Source organism: Salmo trutta, chromosome 17, assembly GCF_901001165.1.
Source record: "Salmo trutta chromosome 17, fSalTru1.1, whole genome shotgun sequence".
Classification (NCBI taxonomy): domain Eukaryota; kingdom Metazoa; phylum Chordata; class Actinopteri; order Salmoniformes; family Salmonidae; genus Salmo; species Salmo trutta.
The window spans coordinates 12421984-12444311 of NC_042973.1; the positions used below are offsets into that span (position 1 = coordinate 12421984).

The 22328-nt window shown below is 48.6% G+C and overlaps 1 protein-coding gene across 4 annotated transcripts in view; it reads left to right on the plus strand.

Annotated features, from left to right (window-relative positions):
* The first annotated feature begins 3826 nt into the window (after positions 1-3826).
* Positions 3827-22328, plus strand: part of tdrd5 (tudor domain containing 5) — a 34732-nt gene continuing 16230 nt past the window's right edge. For 2 of the 4 annotated variants that reach the window (XM_029695669.1, XM_029695673.1), the window contains exons 1-14: positions 3827-3873; positions 4578-4634; positions 5030-5267; positions 5782-6264; positions 6397-6605; positions 6928-7011; positions 7256-7312; positions 7492-7666; positions 7999-8168; positions 8446-8666; positions 8946-9155; positions 11830-11896; positions 12441-12641; positions 12758-12934. In XM_029695669.1, coding sequence (XP_029551529.1) covers positions 5039-5267; positions 5782-6264; positions 6397-6605; positions 6928-7011; positions 7256-7312; positions 7492-7666; positions 7999-8168; positions 8446-8666; positions 8946-9155; positions 11830-11896; positions 12441-12641; positions 12758-12934 — 2283 coding nt within the window. In that variant the 5' untranslated portion in view covers positions 3827-3873; positions 4578-4634; positions 5030-5038. Of the gene's footprint in view, positions 3874-4577; positions 4635-4772; positions 4784-5029; positions 5268-5781; positions 6265-6396; positions 6606-6927; positions 7012-7255; positions 7313-7491; positions 7667-7998; positions 8169-8445; positions 8667-8945; positions 9156-11829; positions 11897-12440; positions 12642-12757; positions 12935-22328 lie in introns of those variants that run through there. The other 2 variants (XM_029695670.1, XM_029695671.1) reach the window with 2 other exon arrangements.

The following is a 22328-nucleotide window of genomic DNA, read 5'->3' on the forward strand; positions in this document are numbered from 1 at the left end:
ATTACGTACTTTTATTTGGGCTTGTCTCAGCCTCTACAGCTAGACTATGCTGCAGCTCAATGGGGAAACAAAGGTCCTCTCTGAAATGAACACTGTAGTGGTGGGGGGCTGGCCAGCACGTGACTAGAGTGTGAAGTAACACAAGCGTAGACCAAAATTGACCTTTCTCCTGGGAAACGGCACAGCGCCGGATAACAATAAAACCAAAACCTTGCTCTTCTTTGAGCCTTTCTACACGGGTCTTCCGGTCCCTCTCTGCTACCGGACAGCTAAGCTGTTTACCGGCGTATCCAACAAAAGAAAACAGAAATCCAACAGGCTTATCCTTACTGGGGTCAGGTCTAGGGCCAGATAACATCCAATAGCCACATGTAGATATAAAAGGCAGCATGATTCACTCTAGTGTTGAGAATATATACCACCACCTATTCACTCAGTCAAGTTCTTGGACACTCCATGTGATTCACACATCAGTGAGCCTGCTCACTACCAAATTCCATGATCAACCAAGGTCAATATCAAATGTCAATATCACACATAGGATTAAATACTATTTTAAATAATTTAAAATACATTATCTGTGCACGATTGAGCTTGCCTGGCTTTATGGACCAATTGGATAGTTCAAACTGTAAACCCCACCTATCTGGCACTCTAGGTAGGTTAGACTGAGCAAACAGTATTTGAACAATTTTAAATAGTATCTGATCTCAGGTCTGGATAATATACAGACCAGTAACAAAGAGTGAACTGTAGGTTAGGTACCAGGATCTCCTGGGCGATCCTCTTCCTGTCCAGAAGGATGTGGGTGAAGTTGTGGTGGGCTAGAATGGGGCGGCAGGTAGCCTAGCGGTTAAGAGTGTTAGGCCATTAACTGATAGGTCGCTGGTTTGAATTCCCCGAGCAGACTAGGTGATGGTGCCCTTGAGCAAAGGCACTTAAATGTAAACATCTCTGTCACGTGCAGCATGGCACTCACACTTGACAGGGCAGTCCAGCATAGAGCCATGTTCTCTATTCAGTAATTATAACATTCCATGCTCACCAGGTCCTTGGTTACCACCTGGAAAAGATTCATGCCCAGAGAAAATTATATTTGAATATTTGATGTAGTTTGTGTTTCTCTGTAGAGCTGTCAGAGGAATTACAGTACTGTGACCAATTAGATAACAATTGAGCATTTTTGGACGGATGTCCACTTTCTAAAAAACATAGAGGAGTGGGAGGTAGAAAAGTAGGCCTTGGTCCCAGAAGCAGTAGATAGAGATTGGAGAGGTACTGACATACTGTGTAGTGTACAGTATAATGAACATATGGACAATGGAGGTTGTTCACAAGACTTGTGCTGTGGTAAATCTTACCAGTTGCCTTTTCAAATCCATTTTAAACCCATTTGAGAAATTCAGAGAGATTTGTTTGATGCATGTCTCATCTAGCCTAAGACAATTCTTCCATGTTTGAAATAAATTTTGTCATTGCGTTTTCCTGTGTCACCATTTTACGAGTAACCCGCAAGGTGTGTCCCTAAGACAATCCAATTATTTGTAGAAACTATGAATGACTCGTTCAATGAGTCATCAAATAATATTATAATAACAAGTCCCCTGGGTCTCCCTCGCAGTAAGTGACCCTATCTGAAGATCACAGCTTTCTCATGCTCCCTCACAACCTGTCAATCAACACAGTGGCTAACTGTCAATCAATACTTTGCCGTATCGGAATGACACACAGAGAAAGACAGCCCACTGTGTTTGTCCATGAAATATACAAAGAACCAAACACCTTCTTACTCCAAAGTTTATATTATTCTTAAAATATACATGGGGTTCTGAATCCTTGTAAATGTAGTCATTCACAAAATATTACATTTCAATGATGTGTGCTTACATAATACAATAAGGAAATCTACCATTTGATGAGTGCTGTTCAACTCAATGTGGAAACTAGTCAAACCCAGAAATATTTGAAGCTGAACTATTGCCTGAAACATTTTTACACAGTCAACGTCAAGGTTTGTACTGTACATCCTGTGTGTAATACGTGTCGTCTGTCTACAGTAAGGGAAGGTGGAAAAAGCTTACCTTCACACAGAACCAGTTGCAGATGACATCATGAGTAGCGACTCACACACTCCAAGACTCCACGACTTCAAGCCTGGTGGAGACAAATAACAACATTCAAACTTACAGTACATTGACTTAATGCACAGTATATTCAGGCATACTGCACAGTACATTCAGATTTACTGCACAGTACATTGACTTACAGTACACTGCATTCAGACGTACTGTACAGTAACAGTAAACTAAGGTCCTTTCAAATAAATTATCATTTAAACGAAAAAAATACGGCCCGTATTCACAAAGTGTCTCAGAGTAGGAGTGCTCATTTAGGATCAGCTCCTCCCTCTTATTCATTATGATTTCTAAACTGATCCTAGTCAGCACTCCCACTCTGGCACACTTTGTGAATAAGGGCCCATTATATTTAAGCAATAAGGCCTGAATGGGTGTGGTTTATGGCCAATATACCACGGCTAATGGCTGTTCCTTTGTACGACGCAACGCGGAGTGCCTGGATACACCACAAACCCCCGAGGTGCCTAATTGTTATTATAAACTGGTTATCAACATAATTAGAGCAGTATAAATACATGTTTTGTCATACCTGTGGTATACGGTCTGATATACCATGGCTGTCAGCCAATCAGCATTCAGCACTTGAACCAACCAGTTTATAATGACATTTAAGATATTGATAATATGTCTGACCTTCCTCCTCCTGCCATTCACTCTCTATTAAGGCCATAAACTCTTTGTTCTCCTCTCCGCTCACGTTCTCTCTCACACAATGCACGTCCACAACAGTTGAGGTGGACTTGACTGGCCTGTCTTCTATCTCTTCCTCTCCCTTGGTCTCCTGGGTAATCCCTCTTTGGCACTACTTTCCTCATGTTCCTCAGGGAGCCTCACTGTTTTGCTGCCCCTGTGACGGCGGCCCCTGAAAGTCGGGGACCCAGAATGTTCTCTCTTCACCATCTTCCATGCTTGCGGCGAGGGGAAGCTGACTCCAGGTGCTTCGCCATCCCTCTTGGCATGTTTGTGGCTGGTGAGAAGCGTGCAACCCAATGCTTGTTGCTAGTTGGTTTGCTGTTTGAGTGGCTGTCTTGGTTTCAACGGCCCTTGCTTCCTCAGTTGCGATCACCTATAGGACAGGGAGGAGGCCTTTGTCAAGGGCTGCTAGTTTGAAATATAAGTTGTAATTTTTGTTTTGTTTACATGATCATACCCAGTCATGTGAGGAATATCATTGGAAAAAAGGGCTACTTTGCAGATCTTTGTGCTTGGGTCGGGGAGTCACTGTCTTGGAATGTGCAAACTCAGATGTTTGTCTTTTCCAAAAAGGTGTTGGTTTTTAGTACAGGAAAGACACACATCCTCCCAGACACAATTCTGTTAAACTGTAAATTAAGTATTTGACCTACATTTCCTCTGCTGTAATGAATTCTCATCAAGGCCCTCACCTAGGCCAAGAAATAAAGTATTTTAGTTGATTAGAAATGATTAGATTTGATTAACAAATTATTGAATTGTCTGTCATTCATATGTCTAATTATTGTTCATTAATATTAGGCTATTAATTATGGCTCCATTGTTTCACCTTTTGAAATAATTAAGTTTTAATATAATAATTGTATTGTATTCATAATTGTAGTAACTTTTGTAGATGTATGTAATAACTTTTGATAACGTTAAGCAACTTGCCATGGCAATAACAAGGTTAATCATGATTTTGGAAGCGATTTTGTCTGTATTTGCTCGCCATACTTGCACGCCTGATTTTCGCTGCCTGATTCCAGAAAATGTGTCTTAAGTGAGTAAACCATTCAATTTTCCTATATATTGCACAGCTTTGGAAGAAAACATGTGTTCTGAGACTACTAGATGTGAATAAACCAAATGCATTTTTTTGGCTAAATAAATCTTTAAGTAGTTATCTTGTAACTGTATGGCTCGTGACGTGCACTGATTTTGTCTCGCTAGTGTGGTGGAATGTATCTCTGGTCCAGCACGTTACTAACGCCCTGCACCAGAGCTAAGTGGAATGTATCTCTGGTCCAGCACGTTACTAACGCCCTGCACCAGAGCTAAGTGGAATGTATCTCTGGTCCAGCACGTTACTAACGCCCTGCACCAGAGCTAAGTGGAATGTATCTCTGGTCCAGCACGTTACTAACGCCCTGCACCAGAGCTAAGTGGAATGTATCTCTGGTCCAGCACGTTACTAACGCCCTGCACCAGAGCTAAGTGGAATGTATCTCTGGTCCAGCACGTTACTAACGCCCTGCACCAGAGCTAAGTGGAATGTATCTCTGGTCCAGCACGTTACTAACGCCCTGCACCAGAGCTAAGTGGAATGTATCTCTGGTCCAGCACGTTACTAACGCCCTGCACCAGAGCTAAGTGGAATGGGACACCGCTAACCACCTGTTTCAGCTGTGCTAATTGATGCTATTTGGACAGTGTTGGCTACATGCTGTTAACGAATTGAATCCATTCATTTATCTGCACCTGCAGACTTCAGACGAGTACCTTGGAATAAATTGACAGACTGATTGACTTCCTGTAGGAAAGGTTGGTCTTACATTTACATTTACGTCATTTAGCAGACGCTCTTATCCAGAGCGACTTACAAATTGGTGCATTCACCTTATGATATCCAGTGGAACAACCACTTTACAATAGTGCATCTAAATCTTTTGGGGGGTTCACGAGTTGCTAGTGTAAGTTAGCTCAAATATGGAAACTGAATGCTTGTTGAAATAGGCTAGCCAGTCTATCTTTTTTTTGTGAGCGACCTACAGTAGCTAACGTTAGTACTTTGATGAAATACTTTTCACATTGTGACAGCTTATAACCGTCGTTAGCCTAATTAGCTAGTTGGTCCAATGGGGTGTGGATTCTTTGCACATTTCAGTGTTTATTGTTCAGAAAATGCATTAGTTAGCTAAACTGTAGCCTCTGTCAAGTCTCACAGAATGACCCAGGAGCAGTTGCTCTCGAGCCTGAAGAAGGATGTGCGCTCCCTGCTCATCTCAGCCAAGCAGGGCCTGACCCCAGATCAGCTGAAGAGAGACTACATCAACATGCTGGGCCACCCCATGCCCCTGAGGATCCTTGGCTTCCGCAATGTACTGGACATGATCCGCGAGATGCCCGATGTGGTGTATGTTCTCTATCTGGGAGATGGCAGCATAGTGTTGAAGGGTAAGTACTGAGTACTAGTCCCACTGTTGATTTGCTGACTGTTGTGTCAAAGCAAGTTTGTTTTGTCGTTAACACGTGACATTATAGGCAGAACATGCTATCATTTTCATATTTGTTGAAGAGTTACATTTTGCCTCGTGCTTGAGTATAGTATGCACAGTATCATGAGAGGAAGAATATACCAGAACACAGATATCAATTAAACTCCAGCATACCAACCCATCTCTCCAGTGGCATACCGCAGTTTCACGGAGCTCCGCAAGGTCTGAGCAAGGCTTTTTGCAATGAGACTGAGCGAAAATATTTTACAGCAAATGTTCTGTAATTCTAAACATTTTTGCCATGGCTTATGACCTGTTCATATGCTGTCTGGGAAGGGGGGGTGACCTCCAGTGGGCCCCCAACACAACATTATTCACATTTTTTGGGGGGGGTCCCCAGAGCCTGTGGGCCCTCCTGCCTTGCGGGTGGGTGTCGTACTCCAATGCATCTTCTTTCTTTCCCCATTCTGCAGCGGTGGCTGATGACGCCACCAGAGGCATCGTGGAGTTGGTGGCTAAGCAGCGCAGTGCCAAGAAGGCCCCTGCTCAGCGTGGTGGTGTGGGCTTCTTCTCCCCACGCTACCAGCATCACAACCCCATGGTCCTGCCGCGGCGTGGCCACGCACCCCCGGCCCTGCCAGCTCAGCTCCGGGCCCAGCTCCACCAGCTGCTCTCCCATGGGGCCGTGGGTCTATCGGAGCTGGAGACAGCCTTCGCCCGCCGCTTTGGCTTCCCTTTACGTGTCAACAACTACGGCTTCTATTCCATCGCCGAGATGCTGGCAGCGGCCGCCGACCTGGTGGCAGTCACACAAAGCAGGATGGGCTCCCAGCTGTCCCTCAGGGGGGCAGTGGTGGCATCACGGATGAGGACCGGACCCATAAAGCCGTTATTCCCATTGAAGCAGACCATCCAAACTGTTCCTATCGTAAGGCAGATGACCCAGACAAACTCAGGTTGGTTGGTCCCACAGTGAAAGATATAACTCAATTTCAAGCAGATAATGTTGAATTTAATTGATTGCTGCTCATGTACAGTACACATTGCACACATTGAACAAAAAAAATATTTCAGTTTTATATATCCAGTCCCAGTAGAAAGACACACTACAGAGTCCAGTACTCCGAATCCAGTGTCCAGTACCCAGAATCTTGTGGTACCAGCGCCACTCCCTGAGGCTGCAGTCCTTAACAGCCCAGAGGCGGACCAGGGCTCTCTGCCAATGGATTACACAACACCACAGCCAGAACCTGAACCCACGCAGGATGGACAACTGTTTCAGAAGTGTGTCATCAAGGTGTGTATCCTGCTGTCTTTCCTGCTGTCTTTACCTCTGTGGTGTGTGTTCAGCCACGTAAAAATAGTTTCCCCCATGATCTTGTTTTTGATTGGGTGCAAAGCCTGCCAACGTAACATTCAGATGTGCCAACATCAGGCTTACAGCCACGTTACTGTGCTGTATCTTGGGTCTGTGCTTGTGAAGCTTTAGAGGGCGAAAGTCTTGATTTTTAGAGAAGGGAATCGAATGTGCTTCTGAATAGCAGTAGTGAAAAGTAGAACAAATGCCTTGTAGCCCCTCCCCCTTGTCATGTTTTGCTTGTGTTGATTGGCATCTGCAGCTGGAGGAGGAGCTTAGGCAGCGTATTCTGGAGAACGGGCATGCGGGCACAGTCAGTCCAGAACTAAAGGCCAAGCTTCGCCAGGTCAGTCCACTGGCTGCATCCCAATGAGCACCCTATTCCCTTTATAGTACACTACATTTGACCAGGGCACATATAGTTCACTACTATTGACCAGGGCCCATTTTTACCAGGGCTCATATAGTACACTACTATTGACCAGGGCACTATATAAGGAATAGGGTGCCATTTGGGACACATCCTGTCTCTACCCAAATACCAAATCCATCTAATGACAGTAGAGATTATAACACGACGAACCTTCCAGGTTGTAGCCCAAAACGGTGAGGGACTATCCGTCCACGATCTCCCTGCAGAATTCAAGGTAATTTATCATTTATACTGACAAATCAAATACATTCCCTTTGGAATGCCTACATACTAACCGATGCCTAATGAAGCCTAATCATTTGGAGTTTTTTAAATCCCAAAGTATTACTTCTTGTTAGTGTCTTGTATGTTGCGCTGACCTTTGTTGCCCTTATGACCCACGGTTGACCCCAGAGGGTGTTTGGGGAGGAGCTGCCGGTGGTCCAGAGTGGCTTCCTGAGTACCACGGAGATGGTGGGCGCCCTGAGCGACACGCTCTACCTGCGGCCCGTGGCGGGCGACGAGGGCAACCACTGGGTGGTCATGGACACCCAGAATGCCCCTGGACACACAACGCTTCAACAACCAGGTCTGCTACGCTCCTCTGGCTTTAACCTAGGATCAGATTACACCACTACCAATCCTCAAATGAACCATCAGGGGGGTAAACAAATATCTGACCTTAGATCAGTGGTTAGGGGAAATCTCTGGCACACACACACAACACCTATCTACTTTATTCCTAGCCATATGTTAGTTCAGGACAATCACATTTTGATTGATTACTAACTCATTGTTATAACCAAAAAGTATAACTTTTGTTGCCCATTTAAGATTCAACAAAACAGGTATTTTGGGTCTAAGTGTGTCATGACTGATCTCATTCAATATGTCACTTTGGTATTATTTGTGCTGTGGTAGGAACGGCGGAGCCCGACGGCCCCGATGAGGGTGTCAAGGCTCTGAACCCGTCAGGTACGGGCTACTACTTCAGCTGTGGGGAGTCTCCCTGGGAGGGAGAGGGAGGCGAGACCAAGCCCAACTTGGAGGAAGACATGGAGCTCCGCATCACCACCAAGACCTTCTACCAGGTGAGCTGGAGCCTGGGGAAAGGCATCTGCCATTGGCTTGAGACAAAGGGCAGCCAGCTCTGCTCCTGGAGGGACACAACGCTCAAAGTCCTGATCAAATACATGAAGTGTGTAAGTGCTGGGCACAAATGAAATCCTGCACCCATTGCTGCAGTTTTGCAGACAGGAAAATCTGTGTCACTATGGTCCATATCTGTGTAGAATGTGTTTATGTATACTTGTTCACATGCATAACAAGAGTGTACACACATATTCTGTTTATGGCTGCTTCCCTCAGATGGTGGATATGTACGGCTCGTTGCCGGTGCGTTGTCAGCGTGGGGCGGTGATTCCCCCGGACGCCATGCGGGGCCAGAGGCTGAGGGCCCCCACGTGCAGGGGCCCTCGGGAGCTGGTGGCCGTGCTGGTGGAGCATGTGGAGTCACCCTCGAACTTCTACATCCGCTTTGATGAGAGCCAGGAGGCCCGCGCCCTGGAGAACATGATGATTGAGATGAGGTGAACAACAGCCCTCTGCTGGAGGGATAGGGACGAGAGGCTTCCCTGCCTCAGTGGCTGGGATTTGACATGTAGTCCAATGGGCTTATTTGGTATGAATGTGCAGTAACTGTTCATATCTAGTAGTCGTCCACCCCGTTACCCTCAACTATGTAGTGTGTTTTTAGGTCAATGCACATGAAGGAGAAGAGACTAGGGGTGGATGCAACTGAATGCTATGTTTTGGTGCTCTCTCTTCCTCCCACTATCCCACCTTCTCTTTTCCCTCCCTCCCTCCAGGAGCTGCTACACCTGTCCCGAGGTGTCGGAGCGTTACCGTCTGCCGGGGCGCTACGTGCGTACGGGCCAGGTGTGCTGCGTGGCGCCCCAGAGCATCTGGTTCTACCGTGTGGTGGTTCACCGTGTCCTCAACGACACCCATGCAGAGGTCTACTACGTGGACTTTGGAGACCTCACCACTGTCCAGAGGAGCAGCCTCAACTTCCTCAAGTAGGACCCCGACTGTGACCAAATGACACCATATTTCCTATATACAGGGTTTGTAAGGTCATGAAAATCCTGGAAAAGTCATACAATTTTAAAATGATGTTTTCCAGGCCTGGAAAAGTTTTGGGAATTGATCAAATCTGAAACGATTTTGAAAAGTAATGGTAATTAATTGTCTGTTAATGTAATTTATTTAGGCACGTTATCATATCAGCCAGGATCTTTAGTGCGTTTGTGTTAGAGAGACAGTCGGACATTGCAGTAGCAGGTAGGCCTAGCCTTAAAAATCTGATGGAGAACAGACTTATAACTAGGTAGCCAATTCAAAACATATCTTGTACCCGCTAGGTAACTGTTAACCTATTATTAGCGTGTATTCATTTTTTCGTCATGTCCCAAAAAAAAATCCAACGACAATTGCGAATAAGGACATAGAAAGTTAATTAACCTTTTCTAATGATTTAAATGATTATTTTTGACGAAACAAACAATTCACGCCGTTGTATTAGTTGGGATTCGGTTAAATTGCGGTGAATCGAATCATGCGAATCAAAATAATAATTTGTGAATCGCAAACAGTAATTTTATGAAAACATTTGTAGCCTTTCTTTTGAATTATGTGGCTTCAAAACTAGTTTTGTAGATACTTCCAGTTGATTTGGACATCCAATGTAGGGAACATTGCAACTCAATAGATGCTTGTCAGCCTGCAAAGTAAACATTTCTGAGGTAGCTAAGATGCATAGCGAAGTTACATTTCCTGTCGTCCATTTTTGGTCTGGTTGAATATAAAGATTTGTAGCCTACCATAGCCATTTGATCTTTGATATATTGAATCTGCGAATTATTTCAAAAGGCATAATACGTATTTCATTGTAATGTTGCAATGTTATACATGAAGAGTGGTCAACCATCCTCCAGGAGAGCTAATGGTGTCCAGGCTTTTATTCCAGTCACCCTCTAACAAACCACATTTTTATAAAATTAGTAGCTCAACTGGACCTTGATAAACTGTGTTTGAGCAGGGCTTGATCAAAAGCCTGCACACCCAGTAGCTCTCCAGACTGAGGGTTGACCACATGTTTCATACAGTTGTCAAACAGGTATTCTACTTGGGGGGGGTTAAGGGCCTTGCACAACGACAGAAGATGGTACATGGGATCAGAGAGCAGCCTCCCAGTGTTGAGACGACATTACACTTCATTTTTTATATATACACCACCGTTCAAATGTTTGGGGTCACTTAGAAATGTCTTTGTTTTTGAAAGAAAAGCAAGGTTTTATTTTGTAGTTTTTTTTGTCCATTAAAATAACATCAAATTACAGCGGCCCATTATCAGCAACCGTCACTACTGTGTTCAAATGGCTGAGTATCTGGAGCATCAGCATTTGTGGGTTCAATTATAGGCTCAAAATGGTCAGAAACAAATACCTGCCTAGAAGGCCAGCATCCCGGAGTCGCCTCTTCACTGTTGATGTTGAGACTGATGTTTTGCAGGTACTATTTAATGAAGCTGCCAGTTGAGGACTTGTGAGGCGTCTGTTTCTCAAACTATACACTCTAATGCGTTTGTCCTCTTGCTCAGTTGTGCACCAGGGCCTCCCACTCCTCTTTCTATTCTGGTTAGAGCCAGTTTGTGCTGTTCTGTGAAGGGAGTAGTACCCAGCGTTGTACAAGATCTTCAGTTTCTTGGCAATTTCTCGCATGGAATAGCCTTAATTTCTCAGAACAAGAATAGACTGACGAGTTTCAGAAGAAAGGTCTTTGTTTCTAGCCATTTTGAGCCTGTAATCAAACCGACAAATACTGATGCTCCTTTATCTGAAGCTTCTTTAATCAGCACAACAGTTTTCAGCTTTGCTAACATAATTGCAAAAGGGTTTTCTAATGATCAATTAGCGTTTTAAAATGATAAACTTGGATTAGCTAACACAATGTGCCATTGGAACACAGGAGTGATGGTTGCTGATAATGGGCCTCTGTACGCCTATGTAGATATTCCATTAAAAAACAAAATCAGCCATTTCCAGCTACAATAGCCATTTACAACATTAACAATGTCTACACTGTATTTCTGATCAATTTTATGTTATTTTAATGGACAAAACGTGATTTTCTTTCAAAAACAAGGACATTTCTAAGTGACCCCAAACTTTTGAATGGTGGTGGACAAAGAAGCGGTGCCAATTGTTGGTCATGGAAATTTGGTGAAAAGTCATGAAATTCCATCTGTCAAAATGTGTATGGACCCTGTATATCGTGCACTACTATTGACCAGCCATTTGGGACGAATCCCCTGTCCACAACCAACCCTTTTCCCCTTGCCCGTGGCATAGATCTGAAAGGACTGGATAGGTAGTGTACTTAAAAGGGAATAGTGTGTAATTTGGGACGTTACCTGTGGTCATGTCCAGAACCCTAGACCTCTACTCCCTAGGCACTTGTCTAGATCTGAGAGGACTGGATAGGTAGTGCACTGAAAAGGGAATAGGGTGTCATTTGGGATGAAGACAATGTTTTCCTTTCTTTTGCCAACTAATCATTAGCTGTAGAATTGAGAAGGAAAGGTATTGGAAGTGACTGTTTGTATCCCTAGTATCTGATGTCACCATGTGTTGATCGATGTGTTGCTCTGTGCAAGGTGGTAACAGAAAGAGTTTTGTCTATCCCCCTCAGGTCTTGTTACTCAGAGCTCCCAGCACAAGCAGTCCCGTCATCGCTGGCTGGAATCAAGCCTTTCGGTGTAAGACCTTCTACGCTACTGTTTACACAATCTACCTTCCGTGGACCCAGATTCATGAATTAATAAAGTGTCTTGAGTATGATTACTGATCTAGGATCAGATCCCCCACCCCGCTGTCCATATAATATCAAACAAATCCTATATCAGTACTACTTCTCTGAGACGCTTAATACATATAGTCTCTGGTCTGAGAAGAACTGAAACCTGCCCTCTCAATACATACAGTCTCTGGTCTGAGAAGAACTGAAACCTGCCCTCTCAATACATACAGTCTCTGGTCTGAGAAGAACTGAAACCTGCCCTCTCAATACATACAGTCTCTGGTCTGAGAAGAACTGAAACCTGTCCTCTCAATACATACAGTCTCTGGTCTGAGAAGAACTGAAACCTGTCCTCTCAATACATACAGTCTCTGGTCTGAGAAGAACTGAAACCTGCCCTCTCAATACATACAGTCTCTGGTCTGAGAAGAACTGAAACCTGCCCTCTCAATACATACAGTCTCTGGTCTGAACTGAAACCCACCGTATTTTTCTCCTCCCAGGGCAGCTGGAGTGCCAACGCCAAGACCTCCTTCCAGAAGCTATGTTGTGACCGTACCCTGGTGGCAGCCCTGCATGGCTACCACGCCGACTTCCTGCAGCTCTTTCTGTGCGACACGCACACCGAGGAGGACGTGTACATCCACAGCGCCCTGCAGGCCCAGGGCCATGGGCTCTGCTGCGCCCCCGCCGTCAGCGCAGCGGTCAGTCAAGTGCTGAACATACAAACCTATCAAATGTCAAGGCATTTCCCATTTAGTTATTCAATGATCCAATGCAATCTCCCATAACCTTCTCCTCATCCCATCTGTCCTCTCAGTTGTGTAACCAGTTCAACCCAGTGAGCCTCTATCTGGGCGAAGGCGTGTTTGGCGTGGGAATGGAAATGGAGGACGAGGACCCCACCCTGGAGCCTTGCCACGAAGCCACCACCATCACTTCCCAGCACAACACCACCCAACCCCTGCCCAAGAGCTCCCCTTGCCCCACTCACACGGTACAGAATATCCTCTGACATGCACGCATATTCACGCACACACACACAGAGACGACACCCTGTCTCTCTCTCTCTATAGCATTCTCTCCTCCACTAACACTGTCCACATAACAGCCCTTATCAGAGTACAGAAGGCCTGGCAGAGCAGTCCCAGCGTGAGTAGTAGCAGTCCCAGCGTGAGTAGTAGCAGTCCCAGCGTGAGTAGTAGCAGTCCCAGCGTGAGTAGTAGCAGTCCCAGCGTGAGTAGTAGCAGTCCCAGCGTGAGTAGTAGCAGTCCCAGCGTGAGTAGTAGCAGTCCCAGCGTGAGTAGTAGCAGTCCCAGCGTGAGTAGTAGCAGTCCCAGCGTGAGTAGTAGCAGTCCCAGCGTGAGTAGTAGCAGTCCCAGCGTGAGTAGTAGTAGTAGCAGTCCCAGCGTGAGTAGTAGTAGTAGTAGCCCCAGCGTGAGTAGTAGTAGTAGTAGCAGCAGCCCCAGTGTTAGTAGCAGTAGTAGTAGTAGTAGTAGCAGCCCCAGCGTTAGTAGCAGTAGTAGTAGTAGTAGTAGCAGCCCCAGCGGTAGTAGTAGTAGTAGTAGCAGCCCCAGCGTTAGTAGTAGTAGCAGCCCCAGCGTTAGTAGTAGTAGCAGCCCCAGCGTTAGTAGTAGTAGCAGCCCCAGCGTTAGTAGTAGTAGCAGCCCCAGCGTTAGTAGTAGTAGTAGTAGCCCCAGCGTTAGTAGTAGTAGTAGTAGCAGCCCCAGCGTGAGTAGTAGTAGTAGTAGCAGCAGCCCCAGTGTTAGTAGCAGTAGTAGTAGTAGTAGTAGCAGCCCCAGCGTTAGTAGCAGTAGTAGTAGTAGTAGTAGCAGCCCCAGCGGTAGTAGTAGTAGTAGTAGTAGCAGCCCCAGCGTTAGTAGTAGTAGCAGCCCCAGCGTTAGTAGTAGTAGCAGCCCCAGCGTTAGTAGTAGTAGCAGCCCCAGCGTTAGTAGTAGTAGCAGCCCCAGCGTTAGTAGTAGTAGTAGTAGCCCCAGCGTTAGTAGTAGTAGTAGTAGCAGCCCCAGTGTTAGTAGTAGTAGTAGTAGCCCCAGCAGTAGTAGTAGTAGTAGTAGCAGCCCCAGCGTTAGTAGTAGTAGTAGTAGTAGTAGCAGCCCCAGTGTTAGTAGCAGCCCCAGCGTTAGCAGCAGTAGTAGCAGCCCCAGCGTTAGTAGTAGTAGTAGCCCCAGCGTTAGTAGTAGTAGTAGTAGTAGTAGTAGTAGTGGTAGTAGTAGCAGCCCCAGTGTTAGTAGTAGTAGTAGTAGTAGCCCCAGCGTTAGTAGTAGTAGTAGCCCCAGCGTTAGTAGTAGTAGTAGTAGTAGCCCCAGCGTTAGTAGTAGTAGTAGTAGTAGTAGCCCCAGCGTTAGTAGTAGTAGTAGTAGTAGCCCCAGCGTTAGTAGTAGTAGTAGTAGTAGTAGCCCCAGCGTTAGTAGTAGTAGTAGTAGCCCCAGCGTTAGTAGTAGTAGTAGTAGTAGTAGCCCCAGCGTTAGTAGTAGTAGTAGTAGTAGTAGCCCCAGCGTTAGTAGTAGTAGTAGTAGTAGCAGCCCCAGCGTTAGTAGTAGTAGTAGTAGTAGTAGCAGCCCCAGCGTTAGTAGTAGTAGCAGCCCCAGCGTTAGTAGTAGTAGTAGTAGCAGCCCCAGCGTTAGTAGTAGTAGCAGCCCCAGCGTTAGTAGTAGTAGCAGCCCCAGCGTTAGTAGTAGTAGCAGCCCCAGCGTTAGTAGTAGTAGCAGCCCCAGCGTTAGTAGTAGTAGCAGCCCCAGCGTTAGTAGTAGTAGCAGCCCCAGCGTTAGTAGTAGTAGTAGTAGTAGCAGCCCCAGCGTTAGTAGTAGTAGCAGCCCCAGCGTTAGTAGTAGTAGCAGCCCCAGCGTTAGTAGTAGTAGCAGCCCCAGCGTTAGTAGTAGTAGCAGCCCCAGCGTTAGTAGTAGTAGTAGCAGCAGCCCCAGCGTTAGTAGTAGTAGTAGCAGCAGCCCCAGCGTTAGTAGTAGCAGCAGTAGTAGCAGCCCCAGTGTTAGTAGTAGTAGTAGTAGTAGTAGTAGTAGCAGCTCCAGCGTTAGTAGCAGCAGTAGTAGCAGCCCCAGCGTTAGTAGTAGTAGTAGTAGCAGCGTTAGTAGCAGCAGTAGTAGCAGCCCCAGCGTTAGTAGTAGTAGTAGCAGCGTTAGTAGCAGCAGTAGTAGCAGCCCCAGCGTTAGTAGTAGCAGTAGCAGCGTTAGTAGCAGCGTTAGTAGCAGCGTTAGTAGCAGCGGCCCCAGCGTTAGTAGCGGCCCCAGCGTTAGTAGCGGCCCCAGCGTTAGTAGCGGCCCCAGCAGCATTAGTAGCGGCAGTAGCAGCGTTAGTAGCGGCCCCAGCGTTAGTAGCGGCCCCAGCGTTAGTAGCGGCCCCAGCGTTAGTAGCAGCAGTAGCAGCGTTAGTAGCGGCCCCAGCGTTAGTAGCAGCAGTAGTAGTAGTAGTAGCAGCGTTAGTAGCAGCGTTGGTAGCGGCCCCAGTGTTAGTAGCGTTAGTAGCAGCAGTAGCAGCGTTAGTAGCGGCCCCAGCGTTAGTAGCAGCAGTAGCAGCGTTAGTAGCAGCAGTAGCAGCGTTAGTAGCGGCCCCAGTGTTAGTAGCAGCAGTAGCAGCGTTAGTAGCAGCAGTAGCAGCGTTAGTAGCAGCAGTAGCAGCGTTAGTAGCGGCCCCAGTGTTAGTAGCAGCAGTAGCAGCGTTAGTAGCGGCCCCAGCGTTAGTAGCGGCCCCAGCGTTAGTAGCGGCCCCAGCGTTAGTAGTAGTAGTAGTAGTAGCAGCGTTAGTAGCAGCCCCAGTGTTAGTAGCAGCAGTAGTAGTAGTAGTAGCAGCGTTAGTAGCAGCGTTAGTAGCGGCCCCAGTGTTAGTAGCGTTAGTAGCAGCAGTAGCAGCGTTTGTAGCGGCCCCAGCGTTAGTAGCGGCCCCAGCGTTAGTAGCGGCCCCAGCGTTAGTAGCGGCCCCTGCGTTAGTAGCGGCCCCTGCGTTAGTAGCGGCCCCTGCGTTAGTAGCGGCCCCTGCGTTAGTAGCGGCCCCAGCGGTAGTAGCGGCCCCAGCGTTAGTAGCAGCAGTAGCAGCGTTAGTAGCGGCCCCAGTGTTAGTAGCAGCAGTAGTAGTAGTAGTAGTAGCAGCGTTAGTAGCAGCGTTAGTAGCGGCCCCAGTGTTAGTAGTAGTAGTAGTAGTAGCAGCGTTAGTAGCAGCGTTAGTAGCGGCCCCAGTGTTAGTAGCGTTAGTAGCAGCAGTAGCAGCGTTAGTAGCGGCCCCAGTGTTAGTAGCGTTAGTAGCAGCAGTAGCAGCGTTAGTAGCGGCCCCAGCGTTAGTAGCGGCCCCAGCGTTAGTAGCAGCAGTAGCAGCGTTAGTAGCAGCAGTAGCAGCGTTAGTAGCGGCCCCAGTGTTAGTAGCAGCAGTAGCAGCGTTAGTAGCAGCAGTAGCAGCGTTAGTAGCAGCAGTAGCAGCGTTAGTAGCGGCCCCAGTGTTAGTAGCAGCAGTAGCAGCGTTAGTAGCGGCCCCAGCGTTAGTAGCGGCCCCAGCGTTAGTAGCGGCCCCAGCGTTAGTAGTAGTAGTAGTAGTAGCAGCGTTAGTAGCAGCCCCAGTGTTAGTAGCAGCAGTAGTAGTAGTAGTAGTAGCAGCGTTAGTAGCAGCGTTAGTAGCGGCCCCAGTGTTAGTAGCGTTAGTAGCAGCAGTAGCAGCGTTAGTAGCGGCCCCAGCGTTAGTAGCGGCCCCAGCGTTAGTAGCGGCCCCAGCGTTAGTAGCGGCCCCAGCGTTAGTAGCGGCCCCTGCGTTAGTAGCGGCCCCTGCGTTAGTAGCGGCCCCTGCGTTAGTAGCGGCCCCAGCGGTAGTAGCGGCCCCAGCGTTAGTAGCAGCAGTAGCAGCGTTAGTAGCGGCCCCAGTGTTAGTAGCAGCAGTAGTAGTAGTAGTAGTAGCAGCGTTAGTAGCAGCGTTAGTAGCGGCCCCAGTGTTAGTAGTAGTAGTAGTAGTAGTAGTAGCAGCGTTAGTAGCAGCGTTAGTAGCGGCCCCAGTGTTAGTAGCGTTAGTAGCAGCAGTAGCAGCGTTAGTAGCGGCCCCAGTGTTAGTAGCGTTAGTAGCAGCAGTAGCAGCGTTAGTAGCGGCCCCTGCGTTAGTAGCGGCCCCAGCGTTAGTAGTAGTAGTAGTAGTAGTAGTAGCAGCGTTAGTAGCAGCCCCAGTGTTAGTAGCAGCAGTAGTAGTAGTAGTAGTAGCAGCGTTAGTAGCAGCGTTAGTAGCGGCCCCAGTGTTAGTAGCGTTAGTAGCAGCAGTAGCAGCGTTAGTAGCGGCCCCAGCGTTAGTAGCAGCCCCAGTGTTAGTAGCGTTAGTAGCAGCAGTAGCAGCGTTAGTAGCGGCCCCTGCGTTAGTAGCGGCCCCTGCGTTAGTAGCGGCCCCTGCGTTAGTAGCGGCCCCAGCGTTAGTAGCGGCCCCAGCGGTAGTAGCGGCCCCAGCGTTAGTAGCAGCAGTAGCAGCGTTAGTAGCGGCCCCAGTGTTAGTAGCAGCAGTAGTAGTAGTAGTAGTAGCAGCGTTAGTAGCAGCGTTAGTAGCGGCCCCAGTGTTAGTAGTAGTAGTAGTAGTAGTAGCAGCGTTAGTAGCAGCGTTAGTAGCGGCCCCAGTGTTAGTAGCAGCAGTAGCAGCGTTAGTAGCGGCCCCAGTGTTAGTAGCGTTAGTAGCAGCAGTAGCAGCGTTAGTAGCGGCCCCAGTGTTAGTAGCGTTAGTAGCAGCAGTAGCAGCGTTAGTAGCGGCCCCAGTGTTAGTAGCGTTAGTAGCAGCAGTAGCAGCGTTAGTAGCGGCCCCTGCGTTAGTAGCGGCCCCAGCGTTAGTAGCGGCCCCAGCGTTAGTAGTAGTAGTAGTAGTAGTAGTAGTAGTAGCAGCCCCAGTGTTAGTAGCAGCAGTAGTAGTAGTAGTAGTAGTAGCAGCGTTAGTAGCAGCGTTAGTAGCGGCCCCAGTGTTAGTAGCGTTAGTAGCAGCAGTAGCAGCGTTAGTAGCGGCCCCAGCGTTAGTAGCGGCCCCAGCGGTAGTAGCGGCCCCAGCGGTAGTAGCGGCCCCAGCGTTAGTAGCGGCCCCAGCGTTAGTAGCGGCCCCAGCGTTAGTAGCGGCCCCTGCGTTAGTAGCGGCCCCAGCGTTAGTAGCGGCCCCAGCGTTAGTAGCGGCCCCAGCGTTAGTAGCGGCCCCTGCGTTAGTAGCGGCCCCTGCGTTAGTAGCGGCCCCTGCGTTAGTAGCGGCCCCAGCGTTAGTAGCGGCTCCAGCGGTAGTAGCGGCCCCAGCGTTAGTAGTAGTAGTAGTAGCAGCGTTAGTAGCAGCCCCAGTGTTAGTAGCAGCAGTAGTAGTAGTAGTAGTAGTAGCAGCGTTAGTAGCAGCGTTAGTAGCGGCCCCAGTGTTAGTAGTAGTAGTAGTAGCAGCGTTAGTAGCAGCGTTAGTAGCGGCCCCAGTGTTAGTAGCGTTAGTAGCAGCAGTAGCAGCGTTAGTAGCGGCCCCTGCGTTAGTAGCGGCCCCTGCGTTAGTAGCGGCCCCTGCGTTAGTAGCGGCCCCAGCGTTAGTAGCGGCCCCTGCGTTAGTAGCGGCCCCTGCGTTAGTAGCAGCAGTAGTAGTAGTAGTAGCAGCGTTAGTAGCAGCGTTAGTAGCGGCCCCAGTGTTAGTAGCGGCCCCAGCGTTAGTAGCGGCCCCTGCGTTAGTAGCGGCCCCTGCGTTAGTAGCGGCCCCTGCGTTAGTAGCGGCCCCAGCGTTAGTAGCAGCAGTAGTAGTAGTAGTAGTAGTAGTAGTAGCGTTAGTAGCAGCAGTAGCAGCGTTAGTAGCGGCCCCAGCGTTAGTAGCGGCCCCAGCGGTAGTAGCGGCCCCAGCGTTAGTAGCAGCAGTAGCAGCGTTAGTAGCGGCCCCAGTGTTAGTAGCAGCAGTAGTAGTAGTAGGAGTAGCAGCGTTAGTAGCAGCGTTAGTAGCGGCCCCAGTGTTAGTAGTAGTAGTAGTAGTAGTAGTAGTAGCAGCGTTAGTAGCAGCGTTAGTAGCGGCCCCAGTGTTAGTAGCGTTAGTAGCAGCAGTAGCAGCGTTAGTAGCGGCCCCAGTGTTAGTAGCGTTAGTAGCAGCAGTAGCAGCGTTAGTAGCGGCCCCAGCGTTAGTAGCGGCCCCAGCGTTAGTAGTAGTAGTAGTAGTAGTAGCAGCGTTAGTAGCAGCCCCAGTGTTAGTAGCAGCAGTAGTAGTAGTAGTAGTAGTAGCAGCGTTAGTAGCAGCGTTAGTAGCAGCGTTAGTAGCGGCCCCAGCGTTAGTAGCAGCAGTAGCAGCGTTAGTAGCGGCCCCAGCGTTAGTAGCGGCCCCAGCGGTAGTAGCGGCCCCAGCGTTAGTAGCGGCCCCAGCGGTAGTAGCAGCAGTAGCAGCGTTAGTAGCAGCAGTAGCAGTGTTAGTAGCGGCCCCAGCGTTAGTAGTAGTAGTAGTAGCAGCGTTAGTAGCAGCCCCAGTGTTAGTAGCAGCAGTAGTAGTAGTAGTAGTAGTAGCAGCGTTAGTAGCAGCGTTAGTAGCGGCCCCAGTGTTAGTAGTAGTAGTAGTAGTAGTAGCAGCGTTAGTAGCAGCGTTAGTAGCGGCCCCAGTGTTAGTAGCGTTAGTAGCAGCAGTAGCAGCGTTAGTAGCGGCCCCAGTGTTAGTAGCGTTAGTAGCAGCAGTAGCAGCGTTAGTAGCGGCCCCTGCGTTAGTAGCGGCCCCAGCGTTAGTAGCGGCCCCAGCGTTAGTAGTAGTAGTAGTAGTAGCGGCCCCAGTGTTAGTAGCAGCAGTAGTAGTAGTAGTAGCAGCGTTAGTAGCAGCGTTAGTAGCGGCCCCAGTGTTAGTAGCGTTAGTAGCAGCAGTAGCAGCGTTAGTAGCGGCCCCTGCGTTAGTAGCGGCCCCTGCGTTAGTAGCGGCCCCAGCGTTAGTAGTAGCGGCCCCAGCGTTAGTAGGAGCGGCCCCAGCGTTAGTAGTTAGTAGCGGCGGCCCCAGCGTTAGTAGTTAGTAGCGGCGGCCCCAGCGATAGTAGGAGCGGCCCCAGCGTTAGTAGTTAGTAGCGGCGGCCCCAGCGTTTAGTAGCGGCGGCCCCATCGTTAGTAGGAGCCCCAGCGTTAGTAGTTAGTAGCGGCGGCCCCAGCGTTAGTAGTTAGTAGGAGCGGCCCCAGCGTTAGTAGTTAGTAGGGGCGGCCCCAGCGTTAGTAGGGGCGGCCCCAGCGTTAGTAGGGGCGGCCCCAGCGTTAGTAGTTAGTAGGGGCGGCCCCAGCGTTAGTAGTTAGTAGGGGCGGCCCCAGCGTTAGTAGTTAGTAGGGGCGGCCCCAGCGTTTGTAGCGGCGGCCCCAGCGTTAGTAGTTAGTAGCGGCGGCCCCAGCGTTAGTAGTTAGTAGCGGCGGCCCCAGCGTTAGTAGTTAGTAGCGGCGGCCCCAGCGTTAGTAGTTAGTAGCGGCGGCCCCAGCGTTAGTAGTTAGTAGCGGCGGCCCCAGCGTTAGTAGTTAGTAGCGGCGGCCCCAGCGTTAGTAGTTAGTAGCGGCGGCCCCAGCGTTAGTAGTGGCGGCCCCATCGTTAGTAGCGGCGGCCCCAGCGTTAGTAGCGGCGGCCCCATCGTTAGTAGCGGCGGCCCCAGCGTTAGTAGTGGCGGCCCCAGCGTTAGGGAGAGGGGGGGAGAGAGAGAGAACCAAGGAGGCCCTTGAATCAGTTATAGAACCCATTGCCCTTTATGGTTGTCACCAACCAAGAATTCACAAAATGGGACAAATACCAAATTGAGATTCTGCAAAAATATCCTCAGTGTATAACATAAAACACCAAATAATGCATGCAGAGCAGAATTAGGCCGATACCCGCTAATTATCAAAATCCAGAAAAGAGCCGTTAAATTCTACAACCACCTAAAAGGAAGCGATTCCCAAACCTTCCATAAGAAAGGCATCACCTACAGAGAAATGAACCTGGAGAAGAGTCCCCTAAGCAAGCTGGTCCTGGGGCTCTGTTCACAAACAGACCCCACAGAGTCATCACCTACAGAGAAATGAACCTGGAGAAGAGTCCCCTAAGCAAGCTGGTCCTGGGGCTCTGTTCACAAACAGACCCCACAGAGCCCCAGGACAGAAACACAATTGGACCCAACCAAATCATGAGAAAACAAAAAGATAATTACTTTACACATTGGAAAGAATTAACAAAAAAACAGAGCAAACTAGAATGCTATTTGGCCCTAAACAGAGAGTACACAGTGGCAGAATACCTGACCACTGTGGCTGACCCAAACTTAAGGAAAGCTTTGACTATGTACAGACTCAGTGAGCATAGCCTTGCTATTGAGAAAGGCCACCGTAGGCAGACCTGGCTCTGAAGAGAAGACAGGCTGTGTGCACACTGCCCACAAAATGAGGTGGAAACTGAGCTGCACTTCCTAACCTCCTGCCAAATGTATGACCATATTGGAGACACATATTTCCCTCAGATTACACAGACCCACAACGAATTAGAAACAAATCCAATTTTGATAAACTCCCATATCTATTGGTTGAAATACCACAGTGTGCCATCACAGCAACAGATTTGTGACTTGTTGCCACAAGAAAAGGTCAACCAGTGAAGAACAAACACCATTGTAAATACAACCCATATTTGTTTATTTATTTTCCTGTTTGTACTTTAACCATTTGCACATCGTTACAACACTGTATATATACATATGACTTTTCAAATGTCTTTATTCTTTTGGAACTTCTGTGAGTGTGATGTTTACTGTTCATTTTTGTTTATTTCACTTCTGTTTATTATCTATTTCACTTGCTTTGGCAATGTAAACATATGTTTCCCATGCCAATAAAGCCCTTAAACTGAATTGAGAGGGGGAAGCAGGGAGAGGGAGGGAGGGAGGGAGGAAAGGAGGGAGGGGGGGCAGGGAAGGAGGGAGGGGGGGCAGGGAAGGAGGGAGGGGGGGCAGGGAAGGAAGGAGGGAGGGAGGGGGGCAGGGAAGGAGGGGGAGAAGCAGTTAAAGTCGTTCTGCTGAAACGGGAAAGAGATTAATTACAGTGTTCAGTCAGGACTGTGTTATGTGGGGATGCAAGAGGGAGCGAGAGTATCATCCACCCGTTATGGACACTACTGTGGAGGTCTGAGACCTTGGCTAGAGGCTTCTTAATTAACAGCCTTGTGCTGTGTGGAGGTCAGAGGCCTGACTGGTCTGAGGCCTGGCTGGTTAACACCCATGCACTGTGTGGAGGTATGAGGCCTGGCTTGTTAACACCCATGCACTGTGTGGAGGTCTGAGACCTGGAGGTCTGAGACCTGGAGGTCTGAGACCTGGAGGTCTGAGACCTGGAGCTCTGAGACCTGGAGGTATGAGACCTGGAGGTATGAGACCTGGAGGTATGAGACCTGGAGGTATGAGACCTGGAGGTCTGAGACCTGACTGGTTAACACCC